Raw genomic sequence first — 17274 nt, forward strand, 5'->3', positions numbered from 1 at the left:
CGTGGTTCTTTTTTTCAGCCGGACAATAGAGTTCTCTGAAACTAAACTTTCCAAACAAACATGCACCCATGACGAAAACAACTTTAGTGTGTAAAATGCCATGCTGAGCTTCTCTTGTAGCCTACAGCAGGTTTATCTTACACAGCGCAGCGCAGCACAGCCATCCACTGCAGTGCTGGAGTGAGTGAGAGCTAAATATACCCCATAACCCCCCCCTCCTGCCTCAACATCCACCACCAGCCACACTGCCGGAACATCGGCACTCTCAAATCAGTACGGATGCATTAAGACAAACTGCACCTTCGCCCCTTCCCCCTTTTCTTTTCTTTTTTAGTTCTTTTTGGTGGGAGGTTGCCATCTGCTCTTCTAATATCTGGGCTTCCCACAAGAGTGGACCTCAGGTTAGTACTTACTGATCGTCTTTCCTTAACCTACACACACTTTCACAGCAGCTTTATTGAATTACTAAGAAATTTCTCATGCACTCAATCATTAAAAAGAAATATTTTCAGTGTGCATGCTCTTCATGTTCACTTTTAGGTAAAAGTAATAGTTGTCAAATGATGACTTCACAACCAACTGAGCGCTATAAAGGTTCCATGTCTGTTATTTATTGGAGGCTATTATAAAGACCCCCATAGTGGAGTGAAAGCCCTGTAGCAATGAGCAACTGCTCGGGCTATAATAGGAAGAGGTTGCTCTGAGCAGCTGACGGTGCTGTTTCTGAGGAGCTGTGAAACGGACACTCCCATTTAAGTCGCTCCACAGCCTTCGACTTCCTCTGCGAATTTGACATGCAAATGGTTGCAGTAATTTTACTGAATTATTTTTGCATCTAAATAAGATGTATTCAGGTCTTTAGGTAGTACGGGACACATTAAGAAACTGCTGTTTATTCTGATGAAGTTTTACATGGTGCTTATTAATGTATAATTTCTAAACATGCAAAAAGAAAGAAAGAAATATAAATGAATAGTTATAGTTTTTTTGTTGTTGTTGTAAGAAATTGGATCATTTAGGGACGGTGGCATGCTTTTCTTTTGATTGGAGAGAAAAATGGTGCATCAGATCACTACTCACACCCATTCCCATTAAGTCCACTGCAATACTGTCCAGAAGTCAGATGCCCATTATGAATCAATTTACTGATTCGACTCCTTCGAAAAAAAACCCGTTTAAGTGAATGGAAGGCAGCGAGATGTGATTCATTTAGCTCACCACTCAGAGCGGAAATATCATCAGAATCACATTCACTTTAGTCACTTTCTTAAAAAAAATAAAACAGTCATTTCTATAACAAAGTTGTTCCTACCTACGATTCAATTTTAAACCCACAATCCAGTTCAATTAATAGTGATGCTGTTTAACCGCACTGTTTCTGTGGGTTTAGTCTAAAACATAACAACTTGGTGGCATTATTATTATATAGGCCTATATGTAATATTCATTTTAAGACATCTACATTTTTTTTTGTTTTTTAAAAAAAAGAGAAACTTTCTATTCGCCATCTGAATTGATTCATTTCACCCGAGTCGTTTAAAAAGAGCCGATTCAATAGTTTGAGTACTTTAAGTAAAAGAATCGCTTAACATACGAACTACATCCACGGTCATATTAATTAACCGATTAATTGTATTAATATCGATATTACACTAATATAAAAGAATGTATACAATGATCATAGGCTATAATATCATACAAAATCCTAAAAACAAAGCCATTTGTGCTAAGCTACTCCTGAGACGCCTTTTCTATCTAATGTTTCCGACAGATTCATTCGTTAAAATCTGTTTAAACCGACACAGCTATACAGAAAATACATTATTGTCAATGTTAACAGAATGTCCTCAAAAGATTGACGTTTTTAAAAGAGATAAAAACCGAAAAGTTTGTAATACACGAAGCAAGTTAGTTGACTCACGGGAGCATGCGCGAGCTCAAAACAGGTACTGTATAGCAGGTGAAAATACTAGGGCACTTATGGTAACCATGGAAACGAATGGGGGGGGCGGTTATGTAGGGTGGCAAAAACTTTAAGCCAATCAGCGTTGAGATCGCTTAGAGCGCGTGGGATAGGAAAAGTCAGACTCAGAGAGTCTCTCTCTCTTCCGCTCTTTCTCCCTCTCTCTCTCTCCCTCCCCCCTCCCCCTCTCTCTCCCTCTCCCTCTCCCACTCTCCCTCTCCCCTCCCCCCCCTCTCTCTCTCCCTCCCTCTCTCTCCCTCTCTCTCTCTCTCTCTCCCTTTCCCTCTCTCTCCCTTTCCCTCTCTCTCTCTCCCTCCCTCTCTCTCCCCCCCCCTCTCTCCCTCCTTCTCTCTCTTTCTCTGTCTCTAAGTGTTTCAGTAAGAAAGGTGACAATAATGGATGTTTTAGCTTATTGGTAAGTGTTTGATATTAATCTAATACTCTTGTACTGAATGAAAAACAAATTCAGAAGTTTAATTTGCCAAGTAGACTATATATATATATATATATATATATATATATATATATATATATATATATATATATATATATATGGTGTATTTATTCCAGTAATATATACCTAATATGAAGATAGAAATAAAGGATATAGATACAGAATACAAACCGAAGTTTACAAACGAGAGCGCAGTCGCGTCTAACTGAAGAGAAATCGAATCAAATTAAGCAGAATTGAATTATTTTATGTATTATGTAAAATTAACATGTTATTGTATTAGTGTCAGTAGTGCTGAGGTCTATAAAAGCACAATACAGGTTGAACATGACTAATAACGCTGTCTAATAGATTGTAAACAACACTGTATGTATCCAAAATGAGTTCCACGTTAAGGTACAGTAGTCGTACTGCAGTAGTTTGAATAATATTTGTTTGTTTATCTGTTTTATCTGTTGGTTTCATTCCTCTCTTGGCCTGTAGTTTCCACTTTGGATTTCGGTGCTAGATTTAAATCATGGGGATCAAGGCGGCCCTGCCTAAGGCTGAGCTCTACCTCTACACTGCTGTCCTCTCTCTGGCTATCCTGTGGGCAGGAAGTTGGATCATCGAGGCATCCAGCGGTGAGTTATACCACATTTCTGGAAAAAGCGATGAGAATGGGGTCAATATGGACAGTTTTGTGAAGGATACCACTATATTAGACAGTGATGAGAGGCTCCGAGCGAAACACATTATATCACACACAGAAGGAGGTCTAATTAACATCATCCCAGTAGGGATTTTGTGCTATTTTAAACATTACAGAATATTAAAAGGGATGGCGTTACGAGTAATTTTAGCCCAGCTGTTGAAAGCTGAAATCAAGAGCTCGGTTCAGTGCGCTTGGATTCTGACTCATTTGTAAGTCACTTGCCAAATGTATAGATGAGAACTTGCAGGCAGTGGTCATGAATGTGAATGAGATCTTTTGTGACTTACACCAGAAGATGCCAAGCAAAAGATCTACCTCGTGTAAGAGTTATTCAGACTCGATCATGAATCAGTGTCGTCTCTGAATGACATAAATACCACAAGGGGTTTTCAACGCCCACCATCCATCCACATATTATGTAATACTGTAACTGTTTATTATTCATTTTCCAAGAACACAGACAGATTTCTGATAAAATAGAGATGGAGGTCTGAATTATTACAGTTTAATAAATATATCGGTAAGATCTCGGTGTCAGGTTTCGCTCAGTAGTCCTCCAACCAACATTTAATCAATATATAATGTACATTATATAAGATTTACACCGAGAATGATTTCTGTTTATATATTGTATATATCGTCGCCTTTTCACAAGGAACAAGTCATATGTCATGCGATGATGGACATTCATTCGTTTATTCGTCTTCAGTAGACGATTTATCATTGTCAGGGTTATGGTGGATCCAGAGCCTATCCCAAGACAGTCCTCGCTGTAGAACCAAAAATCCAGGGGGTGGAGCTGGACCTGATATAACTCCTCCTATAAACCTGCCCCAACCCCTAACCTTACAACATGGAACAACACATTAAACAACACATACAGGATTTCCAGCATGACACACTGAGTTGTCTCGACTTTTGGCTCGACTCTGCCCGGGTAGGAGGAGCTGGATCAGATCTGACTCCACCCCCTGGACTTTTGGTTCTGCACCGAGGGGTACATGTTTATCCCAGGAACACTGGATGTGAAGTGGGAACATACCCTGGAACAGGACTGCAATTCGTTACACGGCACCACACATTCACACACTCGTTTACACCTCGCCAATGTACATACCGGTATGTTTTTGGGAAGTGGGAGGAAACTTGGAGAAAGAGAAAACCCACACAGACACACTGTGAAATTTCCCATAGACAGTAACCCGAGCTCAGGATCGAACCGTAGACTCTATAGCTGTGAGCTCCAAGATGCAATATTTCCACATTGAAAAATATAATTACACAAGGAAATGAAATCTACAGTATTTTCTGCAGATCTGTGCATTATTTGTATTATATATATTTTTTTTATTTCCAGAGAATGTTAACCGAAAGGCCTTTAAGGGGAGTGTGAAACCAGGATGGCACTACTTTGGCAGAAAAATGGTGAATATGCTAGATTGTATTCTTAAACATTTTTACTCAAAGAGGTGAAGATTATTAGTGGCACTAAAAGCCATAATAAAGCTCACTGGGATCGCTCACATCAATTATTCAGTACTAGAGTGCATAGAAGAGATGCACAATTCAGCATTTATGAAAGCGTCATTCCATTTTGATTTGTGATTCTTGATATGATTGATTATAAAACATTCGGGAGTCTGATGTTGCTGGAAAATAATGAACGACAGACAGGTGCTGTGATGCGGACTAATGCGAAAGTCCCAAAGTTGATTATTTTCCTATAACTGCACATCCCTAAGTGTTGTATTTCTTTCGTACCACAGAAAGTTTTCAGTGATTCATTAAAAAAAAAAAATGTTGTTTTTTTTTTAAACAGTATTTACATTTAACGTAACGTCCAGGAAACAAGTTAGTTCCTGTTATCTTTTCGCAGAAAACCTCCTGCTGAAATAAGATCAGCTCTTGGTAGTGCACTTAGACGTTGTGTAGCAATCGATTTTTCTCTCTTCAGGACGTGGCTGACTTTGAGTGGGCGATGTGGTTCACCACGTTTCGCAACCACATCTTGTTCGCCCTCTCTGGTCATGTGATCTTCGCCAAAATCTGCTCCATGATTTCTCCCAAGGTGGGTCGGGTTGCTTCCCGATAGCGTGTTTTGTCATAACAACGATAACTATTTATGCATGTGCATTTACAGTCTGCATGGGTTGATATACATTTACTTGACAGCTTGTTTACTTATTGAATTGTACTTAATAAACTGGCACCTGTGTGTATATCACTTGTGAGTGTGAAGTTCTTAATTACATCAGTAATTGTTTTCGATTCAAGCACTATAAAGCTGTACCAAATTGTCAGTGTATTGTAATAAATAGAAACTGCATTATTTTTTGCTGTCTGCTTCCTGTGAAGATCGGTATAAATGGATATAAGGTAAAGATTTTTTTTTTTTTTAACGCTTTTTAAATGCGCATTTCCATTTCATTTCCATTAACTCATCTTAATAAATGCATGCTTTTTTCCCTTATGCTCGTCTAGTGCTTAATTAGTACTGCTTGTTTTACGTTAACTGCGATCTTATTACATTTTACACCACAGCACAGTTGAATTCTCGATCCTGATTGGTCAGAAAGTGTTCATTCAAAGCGCCTGTTCGTTTCTATAGTAACAGCTTACACAGGGATTAGTGTGATGGAAGATCCACATGAATGGATTAAGAAAATGCATTATTGTTGATAGCAGTTATGGAAGGAGTCTCCAGTAATGGTCAGAGGTAATTTAGACCATTTAATCTTAGTTCTCAGTGCACTATAATAGATTATTTTGCTCTTCTAATGCGTTCTTTATCCTGATCCACAGCACAGGTCTCTGATCTACATGTTGTATGGCTTCGTGACCGTGCTCGTCATCATGGGCTGGACATACGTCTCTCTCATCCTGTCTCACTGCATCCTCCTCTACAGTGTAGCCCTCGTAAAGAGGAAGTGGTTCTGCTTCCTGGCTGGACTCACCAGCTTGGCCACCTTCAAGATGGAACCCTTCAACTCTTGGCAGGTGGGTGGCTGTGCTACTGATTTGTTCTCGTTCATTTCGCTGAACATCTAAAGGGACCGTGAATAAAACGTCAGTGTTCAGTCCTTTTAAACATCCCCATAGTAACTAAAATGACGCTCTGACATTTTCATTTCGGATTCTGGAATTGTTCTCTGGCTTATTTATTTATTTATTTATTTATTTTTAGGCTGGGTTCGTCACCAGCACCTTCGACCTTCAGGATATCCTGTTCTACGGAGGCTGTGGGTTCTCCATCATGCGCTGCATGAGTTTCGCGTTGGAGAACTGCGAGAAGAAGGACGGCCATTACAGCTTCATGGATTTGATCAAGTACAACTTCTACCTCCCTTTCTTCTTCTTCGGACCCATCATGACGTTTGATCGATTCCACGTGCAGGCGAGTCCCTCATGTCTCTTGTGTCTCATTGCTAGCACCTCGATTACAAAGTTATTATAACCACTAAACTGCTACACAGTCATTTACATAGTCAGCGCATTAAAGGAGGACTTCAATGTTTTCCAACCTAATCACACATATATGCTACACATACAGTACATCCATCTATTTTCTACACCGCTTATCCTACTGGGTCGCGGGGAACCTGGAGCCTATCCCAGGGAGGCGGGGGTACACCCTAGACGGGGTGCCAATCCATCTCAGGGCACAATCACACTCACACACCCATTCATATACTACGGACACTTTAGACACGCCAATCAGTCTACCATGCATGTCTTTGGACTGGGGGAGGAAACCGGAGCACCCGGAGGAAACCCTCGCAGCACGGGGAGAACATGCAAACTCCGCACACACAGGGCCGCGGCGGGAATCGAACCTCTAACCCTTTAGTTGTTAGGAGAGTATTCCTTTAATACTTTGAGCTTTGTAATGGGATGTCGTTCTGTCTCCAGGCCAACAACCCAAACCTGATGCGTAAAAATCGAGAGATGTGGAACATCACCATCCAGGCTTTGGTGCACCTTGGAGCCATTTTGGTGGTGGATGTATTCTTCCATTACCTGTATATTTTGACTATCCCGAATGACATGAAGCTGGTGAAAGACTTGCCTGATTGGTCATTAGGTCAGTTTCATCTTCCTGTAGTAATGTAACACAGTCATCAAATGCGACAACGCTAATTATCATGAATTATCACTAATTATCTTGAATAGTCCACAGCAGAGGTCAGATTTGACATAAATCCGTATTTAAAATTAGAACAGGTGAAGCAAAAAAAATACAAACATTAGAAACATAGAAACAGATAAATATAGTCCCACCCAGTAGGTTTCTTTTGGACTGGTTAAAGTTCACCTGGAGTAAAGTTGGTGAGAGGTGTGCGTCTTTCACATCCCGCATCCTTCGCTTTTCCATCCGAATTCGGACTAAACATGTTATTCGCATTTGCTCTGATGGCTGATGCTTTTCCTGAAAAAGCAGAAAAGTACGGTTTTCAGGTGTCTCCCGTATCGCCCAAGTAAAAATAAAAAATCGTCAATATTCACACCTCAGTGGGCATGTCTGGGATGGAGCCAGATTAGGAGTAAACACTACAAATCAAATTCCTTTGAGTCGTCTACTATTCCAGAATTTCCCTACATCGACATGGATCGTTTTTGTCTACCTTCCAGCTGGTTTGGCGTACTCAAACCTGGTGTACGACTGGGTGAAATCAGCCGTCATGTTCGGCGTTATCAACACAGTGTCTCGCCTAGACCACCTGGACCCTCCCCAGCCCCCTAAGTGTATCACCATGCTGTACGTCTTCGCCGAAACGTAAGTATAGACACATTACATGTACCTTGACACATAGAATAATTATTATTTTTTTTTTTAAAAAAGCAATTCGTTTTAACTCGTTCAATTTTGTTGAAAATTTCTAGGCACTTTGACAGAGGCATCAACGACTGGCTATGCAAGTGAGCAAAACGAACCCACTCATGTGGGTTATATATTTAAACAAGTACTCAGAATGATATATTTTTGGGCACGGAAGCCAAGATACGCATCTAAAAGGCCTACAGCAGTATACTATTAGGTGTAGAGAACAAGTCTTCCTTTTGTTTACTATGAAGGTATGTCTATGACTACATTGGCGGAAATCATGACAGAATCTTCAAGGAGCTGGTCGCTACAATCTGCACCTTTGTTATCACTACTTTGTGGCTCGGACCTTGTGAACTGGTGTACATTTGGTCCTTCTTCAACTGCTTCGGCCTGAACTTTGAGCTGTGGGTGGCTAAGCTCTTCTCCTTGCCCCCTTTGTCTACCATTGAGGTATGATGCAATCAAAATACAGTTTATTACACTGTGAAATTTCGGACTATTAGGAACGTTACTAGACATGCAAACACATCCTGAAGTAGAGTATTTTCCTTTTACAACATGCCCTGAAGTGTTTTATCCCTCTTATTACATGTTATACTTTTGTATTAATTAAAAAATGATGTACTATCCATTTAGATGCAACCACTAGTTATGTTTAAATTTGTGAAGGTCCACGAAACAAGTTAGTTCCTGTTTGCACTTATGTTATAGCAACATAAACATTCAGTCATACCCTCAACAGCATCTCTCTTTCTCTCGTGAAGTGAATAAGGCAAAAAAATAAAAAGGCAACTTGCCGTTACGGAGAAACCACAAAAGGCCTGAAACTTTCCCATGACTGTTACAAAGCGCTGACACTGGAGACTGTTTCCAAAAAATGCTAGATAAAATGAATCAACACCTTCTGACCAATCAGAATCCACAATTCAACAGCACTGTAGTGTAAATTGTTTTAATGCAATAAAGGTCTGTCAGGATACACAACGTTATCATATTGTGTGTTTTTTTTTTAATTTTCTTAAAGGGTCTTATGTCTGAGGCAATGTCCCGGCGTATCAGAGGGCTGTTCAATGCTGTTAACTTCTGGCAAATCGTCCTGTATAACGTCCTCGCACTAAACAGCCTGGAGTTTGCTAAGTTGGTGGCCAAGAGACTGTTGTTTAAGGGTAAGTGACATTTTAACATAGTATTATAGAATAATGCAGAATTATTTCTAGTACTGCAGTCAATAACGGAATAGTTTCGCCAAAAATGAAATAATCTCTCCAAATATAGTTGATTAGAAGACGAGTTTCGTGATTGGCGTTTGTTTTATTTCGTTTTGAACTGGGAGCTATGAAGCTTGTGGCTATCAAGTCACTCTCTGAAAGAATCAAACTTCACACACCAAATCTAATCAATTGTATTCAGAATGAACTGAAACGTATGCATTTCGGTTCTGGCTGAATGATCCTATTTAACAATTATGCTGTTTGTTAAAAATTTTCAGTTGTTATAAAGAATAAAACAATGTAAAAACGATATTTTTCACTCATGGGATATCCTATTGCTAAGTAGTGAACAGAACATGAGGATCCTTTTCTCAAAGCTGCTCTGTTTGCTGTTGTTTCTCCCCCAGGCTTCCCTGTGTCCACTCTCTCGGTGCTGTTAGTGACCTACTGCGGAGTACAGCTGGTGAAGGAGCGCGAGCGGAAACACGCCCTGCTCGAAGAACCCGAGCCGAGCAAACCCAAATCCGATTAGACGAGCAGACAGCGCCGTTTTTGCCGAGTCCGAGCTTCTCATACCGACCCAAGCAGTACCCGTCACCGTGGTTACTGCTCGAAACAAGCCTGTTTAATAAGCACAGGGCGTTTTTTAATTGTGAAAAGGCCTCAAGTGCACTTGTTGTATACTTTTGAAATCTTTTTTCAGAGACTGCCACATAAGAACCAAGTGCATTTTTTTTATTCATTTTATTTAAATCTATTATGGATTGTCTGGAGAATGGGCTTGCCAAATATTTAATGCAGATATAATATATTGAACAATTAAAGATGAGAAAGTCTTTAAGGGTTTGTGTCTGTTGTCGTTGTTGTTGTTGTTGTTGTTGTTCCCATCATCATAAATGACAGGTTTTGTCTGGACATATTATACTCCTTATTATACTCCTTATAATCTCTCCAAATCTTTTACTTCTTAAAGGTAGTTAATAGACAGCTATTAGTCAGTCCCGCCAGGATTTAGCGATCTCAGAAATTAACGCAAACTCGAGCAAACTCTGCAAGTTTTCTGCAGATTTGGGCCAAGACGCGTCATGTGACGTCATCATAACGTACATTCCGCCAAAGCTTTCTTCAATTCACGCGAGTCCAACACGAGTACAGCTGAAAGGTCTCATTTACCAACAAACATCACAGCAAAAGTTTCGCCAATTCCGGTAGTTTTCCAGAAAAAAAGCACAAAATACTCTGTAAGATGCATCGCAAAATAAAATAAAAAAACCCTGCAGCAAAATCAAGCATCTTTGACCGCAACAATCAGGAAAAGACTCAGCGAACTCCTGTACGGACTGATAAGTGATTGTTGAACTTAGTGTCGCTAAAAAGGAAGACGATCCATAATGCTTTTTATTCTCTATGAGAAGATTTTTGTACATCATATCATATACACCAATTCTTTCATAAGAACCATGCCCTACATAATCAGACTTAAACCTGAGCATATTGACTAGTTACTGATTTTTTTTGTGTGTGTGTGTGTGTGTGTGTGTGTGTTATTTATGAGCCAATGGAAGTAAGTTCTATTCTATATCAGAGATTCAGCCCACTTTCTTTAATGATGTGGGTCATCAACGTTCATTTGACCAAAAAAGGTTTCATGCTAAAAAGGTTCTTTGGCTTCTCCCTCCGGAGGGAACCTTAATAAAGTTTCTATAGAAATCTACAACAAAGAATTTTCCTTTCACAGAGGGCCCCTTTTAAAATTCCTTTTAAAAATCCGCCAAAGAACCCTTGAGGAACCTTTTAAGGATCGCATAACAAGGTTCCTCAATTCAAGTTCTGACGTTCAACCCATCCTTGCTCTAGAACAAGTGTCCTGTAGTAGACTGGTGTTCCATCCAAGGTGTGTTCCTGCCTCATGGCCAGTGTTACCGGGATGGTCTCCGGATCCACCATGACCCCGACCAGGATAAAGCTCTAAAGACCACCATAACATCAACTGGAGGCCAGGAAAAAAGAATGTACTGTAGTAAATGGTCAGCTGCTGTTAAGATCTAGGAAGTAATTATGGAAGGAAGAATGGATGGAAGTCTCCTGGGTTGGACTTGGGAAACCCTTCCCAATATGTAAATTATAGCCAGGACAGCTACATACTAATGCGTGCCAAAGTGTAGGTGATTTGCATTCAAACTCATGTCCCTAAGCAGGATTCTCCTCTTAATATTCAAAGCATTTTCTGCTCTTCTTTTTGATCAATGAGCGTTCTTAACGCTACCTGCTTTTTTTCTTCACCATCTTATCCTTGGTATGGTCTACTTTGCCAACATGTGAGCTGCTGGTTACAGTCTTTTGGTCAAGATGGCGGCGGTAAAGGGGGAGGGAAGATAAAGGTATCTCAAATGTCAGGCCCTCCAAATGTGAGTCCTGTGGCTTTACTCAGTTCTAAAATTAAACACAGCTGATAGCCAGTGGCAGCTGAGTGGCAAAGCTACACTACACCAGCCTCTATTTCTCTCTCATAGAGTCACACTGTTAAGCCGGCCAGTCCAGCAGCGGGAGAGGAGCCGGACACCCTCCTATTTAAATACCACGCTAACGGTGCCCACGAAACTTTGACAAGATGGCCGCCGTGCCAGTGGACCCAGTGACAGAACCTCGTATGTACCAGCAGTCGCTTCTTCTGGGTGGCCTCTGTGAACTTCTTGAGAATGATAAGTTTGTGGATTGTATCCTGAAGATTAAGGACCAGGATTTCCCTTGCCACAAGCTGGTGCTGGCTGCCAGCAGCCCGTACTTTAAGGCCATGTTCCTCTCTGACTTGGAGGAGAGCAAAATACGAGAAGTAGTCCTGAAAGATGTGGATCCAGACATCATGAAGATGATTCTGAGGTACCTCTATACCTGTGACATCAACCTGACTGAGCAGAACGTCCAGGACATCTTCATGGCGGCCAACGTGTACCAGATCCCTTCCATATTTAGCGTATGCGTATCCTACCTGGAGCATAAGATGGTACTGAGCAACTGTCTAGCCATCTTCAGGCTTGGACTACTGCTGGAGTGCCCGAGACTGGCAGCAAAGGCTCGGGACTACATTTGTGACCGCTTTGAGCTCATCATCCGGGACAAGGACTTCCACCAGCTGGGATCTGGAGAACTGGCTGCCATTATCACATGTGATACCCTTTGTGTTGAAAAGGAAGAGATGGTGTTTGAAGCTCTAATGGAATGGGTCGAGTATGATCAGGTTGAAAGGCTGAAGGATCTGCCACAACTTCTGCACTGTGTACGGTTTCGTCTGATGTCACCTGCTTATTTTAAGGAGAAAGTGGAGGGGCACCGGTTCATCAAATCCAACCAGGAGATCAAGAAAGATCTACAGCTTATCAAAGATGCACAAAAGGGACTGCTTCCAAAAGTTAGCAGGCCATCAGGCAAGAAGGCAGGAGCCAAAGTAAATGTTGAAGATGAGGATGAAAATGACGAGGGTCTGCTTCCCGGGATCCTGAATAATAACCTACGCTTTGGAATGTTTCTAACGGACTTTATATTAATGATTAGCGACACGGGGACGGCTGCCTACGACCCTGATAAAAATGAATGCTACTTAGCCTCTTCATCTACTGAGATACCAAAAAATCACTGCAGCTTGGTGACCAAAGAGAATCAGATCTTTGTGGCTGGAGGGCTCATTTACGACGAGCAGAACACGGAGGAACCGTTCAGCTCTTACTTCCTCCAGGTAACATTTCAGCAAATCTATTATTCTTATTATCTCATACTGGTGTTGTTTTTTTGCTTACTTGTTGTGTACCAACAGTAAATTCGTCCGCGTTACAAACGCATACAGTATGTCACGCATCATTTGCTCCATACACGATGCCAGAGATTCATCTAGCCCTCCTCAGGGATCAATACGCTATTAAAACAGGTGGTAGGGCTACAAAGCTTATGAATCATTTTGGCTACTTTATACATCATGACCTCTGATGCTATTATCATATTACGAACATTGTGGACTTGAACTGTTTTCCTCAGCTCAGTGATTTAGCTTAAAGAGGACATTTTGTGACCGATCGAAGCAAAGAATAGCACAAGCTCATTTGTATGCTGCATGCTTTCCCATGTCTCTCTCTGCCAGTTTGACCCCATGAGCTCTGAATGGCTCGGGATGCCCTCAATGCCAAGCCCCCTCTGCCTCTTCGGACTCGTTGATGCAGAGAACTCCATCTTTGTTGTAGGTGGAAAAGAGCTGAAAGAGGGAGAGCATGCTTTAGACACTGTCTTGATCTACGACAGACAGTGAGTACAGCCAAGGATTCATTTTAATGAATACAATGCATCTTTACGAATATTTTCAGATTTGCAAGCCAAATCACAGGTTCATATTAATGTGTTTGTTCAAACGTTATCATTTCTATAGTTTCTATAGTAACTTGGGATTTGTATAGTGGAACCTCCACGTAAACAGATTTAAAAACATGGAATTGCTGATATGGTGAAGTTTTATGTAAGGAGATGTTCGGCATTAAAATGTTTGGAAGGAGAGAGAAAAAAAAAGAGTGGCTGGTGAGGGAATCTGCAATACTGTAAATGATAACAGGATCTAGCTTGTTTTCTCGTGAACGTTCCACCAGATTAAATATAATTCAATTGGAATTACTGGCGAATTGCTGTAGTATGAATTAAATAAAACACTTCAGGGGTGTACCATTATTGGTAACATCACACCACCCTGTTGTTGATTATTTTCCTATAAGAGCATGCCCAGTCATGTTTTACTGTTAGCATTATCTTTATGGGTTCCAACCTTGTGGTAATTGAAATTTTAAATTAAATGGTTTTTTTTTTTTTGTTAATATGAACCGAAATGAATACATAACACAAAGAGGGTGCCAATAATTTAATACCAGGCATTACATCTAATGTAAATTTATTCTTAAAATATAACAATAGTTATGGTCATAGTAATTTTTCACAACAATTGAATTAAAAAGCAGTTCACATTTGGATCGTACTGTAGATGTTTACTGCTCCGATGCAATAAGGACATCATCATCATCATCATCATCATCATGTTTTTGTTTTTCTTCATGTAGATCTTTCAAATGGGGCGAATCAGACCCGGTTCCGTATTCGGTCTACGGCCATGGGACCGTCTCGCATAACGGGCTCGTCTACGTCCTGGGTGGAAAATCGGACAGCAAGTATGTTGGTCTTTCTTCTTTGGTCTAAACTAGCTATAGGAACACAGTGATATTATGCTAGCAAGTTTCGCTCGAAGAATTCCTTTAGCCACCACAGATTCTGAGTTTATGTTATATAAAAGGAAGTGCCTGAGGAGAATGTGCGTCTACAATCCCGCCAAGTTCGAGTGGAAGGAGCTGGCGCCCATGAAAACCGCTCGTTCCCTGTTTGGTGTCACCGTCCACAAGAAGAAAATCTACGTGGTGACAGGAGTCACTGACGACGGCCTGACCAGCAAGGCTGAGGTTTATGACATCGCTAAAAACACGTGAGTGACACACTCATCTCAAGCCCTACTTTATAACCTTGGCCTTACACATTTTACAGTTAACTTCCCGTTTATCCTCTCTGAATTTTCAGCGTGGAGCGATCAAACCTTCAACTTCTTTTATACTATTCTAAATAATTTGTCAGAAAAGTCTGGATGTCGATCATTTCTGTAAGACTTATCTGAAGTGGCAGAGGGGAGATGGAGCTGATGCCATCATTGCCATCTACTGGGCTGGGATGGTAGTGCAGGTTAGGTTTCAGGGGGTTATCTAGAAAGCAACAGCTCTAATATATTTTCTAAAACCAGATAGAAATACTAGATGCTTTAATATTATTATTATATTATTTTTGGTTTTGCAACTTTACATACTTAGCCAGTTTCTCAGTCTCACAGTTTTGCTTAGCTAATATGCGAATCATAAATTTTGTTACGCTAAAGCCTAAAAATATATATATATTGCCTACACCCCAATTCCAACCCAAGCTGAAATTCAGACATACAGTTTTTCTTCATTCAATACATTATTTTAAAAAGTTAAAAAAATAAAGAAACAAGGTATTTTATATTTAAAAGGACAACCGCTATCCTCTGTGAGGGATGAAATGTTAAGCAAGGTTGCTAGCAATCGGATAGTCAGTTTCCGTTAGCATTATTTAGCTACAATCAGATCTAATGCTAATAAACAGATCTAATCCTAAAAACATATTGCGTACACCTCAATCAAACTTTTATGTAGCAAAATGCCTCGCATCATCCTTATTATACCACAGTAATAATAATAAAAATATTAGCTAGCTAGCTAGCTCCCTTGCTAGCCCTGCTGATATCCCACATGTGAATGTGTCATATTTTGAACAGTATTGACATTCGAAGTACAATGGACAATGATTTAAGCGTTAATTGCATTACACAGAAAGTAAATTTAGGTTCAAATATTGTTTCATATACTTCTGTCCCATATACCTAAATTTCCAAATCATTGGTTCTGTTCACTCACATTGTCGCACTGTAAGTGCATGGTGAATTTTATAAAACAGAAGACAACTCCTAATATTTCTAGGGTTAAAAATTTAAAGAAGCTCTGTCGTGTGACCCAGGTGGTCCGAGTTCGAGGAGTTCCCCCAGGAGAGAAGCTCTCTGAACCTGATCTCGCTGGCCGGCAGTATGTACGCTGTGGGAGGCTTCGCCATGATGCCCAACGACACCACAGACAAGCTGGAACCCACCGAGATGAATGATATCTGGAGGCGAGTCATCCGTTCATATGTAGATAATCGTGAGCAGGGACGTTTCTTGCAAGTGGTACAAGCGGTCACTTTTTAACATAAATACGCAAAAATCTGCCCAACCATGGCAGCTCGCTAGTGCTAGGATTTCAGCTTGTAAACGTCCAATCTGTAGCCCGAAGTATTCCCTACCACCACAACAACCACCACCACCACTTCCACCTTCCATTTGTCTTCAATCTTGACTTGGATTTTAGCTTATGAGACTTTACACTCGTGTAAATAATCCATTAATGAGTGTGACTATTTTAAATCCCACTCTGAACAGGAACTCTTATCTTACCAAACAACTTTTGAAGGGTTGAAAGATGCTGAAAAGGTAGCTGTAAGCTTCCTTTACTTATTAGCAACATTCATCTCATCGCGCCAGTGCAAAAGTAAAAAACCAAAACCCATTTGAAGTAATGAGGGACTTATAATTGATGTTTTTGGCCAAATTATAGATGTAAGGGAATCACTCCAACAGAAAGCGATTCTATTTATATAACAGTACATCCCGAGTCGTTTTATTCGCCTCATACCGCAGCAATTTGCTCACGATTGATTACATCACGCTTTTCGATTTATTAAAGAGTAAGACGTCATAGTTTTTAATCCATTTATAGTTACATTTAATGTCGTGCAAGGACGAATCGGGTAGGAGGCGTGGCCGAAATATTCCACGGCGCGACTGTATATTAGAAGTGATTTGGACGATGATACGGATATCATCTGTCACATTTGATTGACATGATCTGCAAATTGACTAGAACGCAAAGCTTTTAAGACATCCATTTATCTCTTTTTGTCAGTGTGAATTTTAGTTGCCTGATGATGCTAATCCTGGTCTCCTGGACCTCACAGGTTCGATGAAGAGGAAAACTGCTGGTCTGGGATGCTGCGGGAGATTCGCTACGCTTCAGGCGCCACGGTGTTAGGAGTACGCCTCAACGCTTTACGACTCACCAAGATATAATCGACAAGCACGCTACACCTAGTGCACGTGAAGTTTAGTGTGTGATGAGCACTGGAACTATTACCGGTTTCCACAATCAAGTATACGTGTATGAACTTTAAATAATAATAAAAAATTTTTAAAAAACAAGCAAAAATAACAACGAACGACCCTGGAAGACGTCCGAGTGTAAAACCCGGGCAGCAGGTGGAGACGAAGAACGGACCATTTTTCATTCGAGATGTGAACTGTTGTGTCTGCAGAAAGGTGTGGTGTGATTTCTACATGTCGGAATTAAAGACATCTTTATTAGAGAGTTAGGCTGGATTGGATTTGAGTCATAGATCCGTCTTGTGATTTCTGACATCGCAAAACAGCCATGTATCGCATCCATAAAA

The 17274-nt window shown here is 40.5% G+C and overlaps 3 protein-coding genes across 3 annotated transcripts in view; 2 read left to right on the forward strand and 1 right to left on the reverse strand.

The window, feature by feature from the left end:
- On the forward strand, positions 1–9988 carry hhatla (hedgehog acyltransferase like, a). The gene is made up of 12 exons (XM_053651705.1): positions 1–401; positions 2901–3040; positions 4469–4536; positions 5066–5179; positions 5914–6108; positions 6296–6505; positions 7021–7192; positions 7741–7885; positions 7993–8028; positions 8185–8386; positions 8961–9102; positions 9555–9988. Exons 2-12 carry the CDS (start codon positions 2935–2937, stop codon positions 9677–9679), a joined length of 1515 nt encoding a protein of 504 aa, XP_053507680.1. The 5' UTR covers positions 1–401; positions 2901–2934; the 3' UTR covers positions 9680–9988.
- Positions 7191–17274, reverse strand: part of zbtb47a (zinc finger and BTB domain containing 47a) — a 21675-nt gene continuing 11591 nt past the window's right edge. Inside the window, exon 7 of the mRNA XM_053651702.1 lies at positions 7191–7537. The gene's annotated coding sequence lies outside the window, so the exon portion shown is untranslated. The remainder of the gene's footprint in view (positions 7538–17274) is intronic.
- klhl40a (kelch-like family member 40a) lies at positions 11707–16928 on the forward strand. Its single transcript, XM_053651704.1, has 6 exons — positions 11707–12880; positions 13280–13440; positions 14238–14345; positions 14468–14653; positions 15754–15903; positions 16786–16928. Exons 1-6 carry the CDS (start codon positions 11759–11761, stop codon positions 16895–16897), a joined length of 1839 nt encoding a protein of 612 aa, XP_053507679.1. The 5' UTR covers positions 11707–11758; the 3' UTR covers positions 16898–16928.

This window comes from Ictalurus furcatus, chromosome 20 (genome assembly GCF_023375685.1).
Source record: "Ictalurus furcatus strain D&B chromosome 20, Billie_1.0, whole genome shotgun sequence".
Lineage (NCBI taxonomy): Eukaryota > Metazoa > Chordata > Actinopteri > Siluriformes > Ictaluridae > Ictalurus > Ictalurus furcatus.

Bases quoted from the DNA above. Each gene is read 5' to 3' on its own strand.
- hhatla (XM_053651705.1), top strand. From the start codon at position 2,935: ATGGGGATCAAGGCGGCCCTGCCTAAGGCTGAGCTCTACCTCTACACT. The intron at 3,041-4,468 runs GTGAGTTATACC...TTTTATTTCCAG, and splicing joins GATCATCGAGGCATCCAGCG to AGAATGTTAACCGAAAGGCC. The intron at 5,180-5,913 runs GTGGGTCGGGTT...CCTGATCCACAG, and splicing joins GCTCCATGATTTCTCCCAAG to CACAGGTCTCTGATCTACAT.
- klhl40a (XM_053651704.1), top strand. From the start codon at position 11,759: ATGGCCGCCGTGCCAGTGGACCCAGTGACAGAACCTCGTATGTACCAG. The intron at 14,654-15,753 runs GTGAGTGACACA...CGTGTGACCCAG, and splicing joins TATGACATCGCTAAAAACAC to GTGGTCCGAGTTCGAGGAGT. The intron at 15,904-16,785 runs GCGAGTCATCCG...TGGACCTCACAG, and splicing joins GAGATGAATGATATCTGGAG to GTTCGATGAAGAGGAAAACT.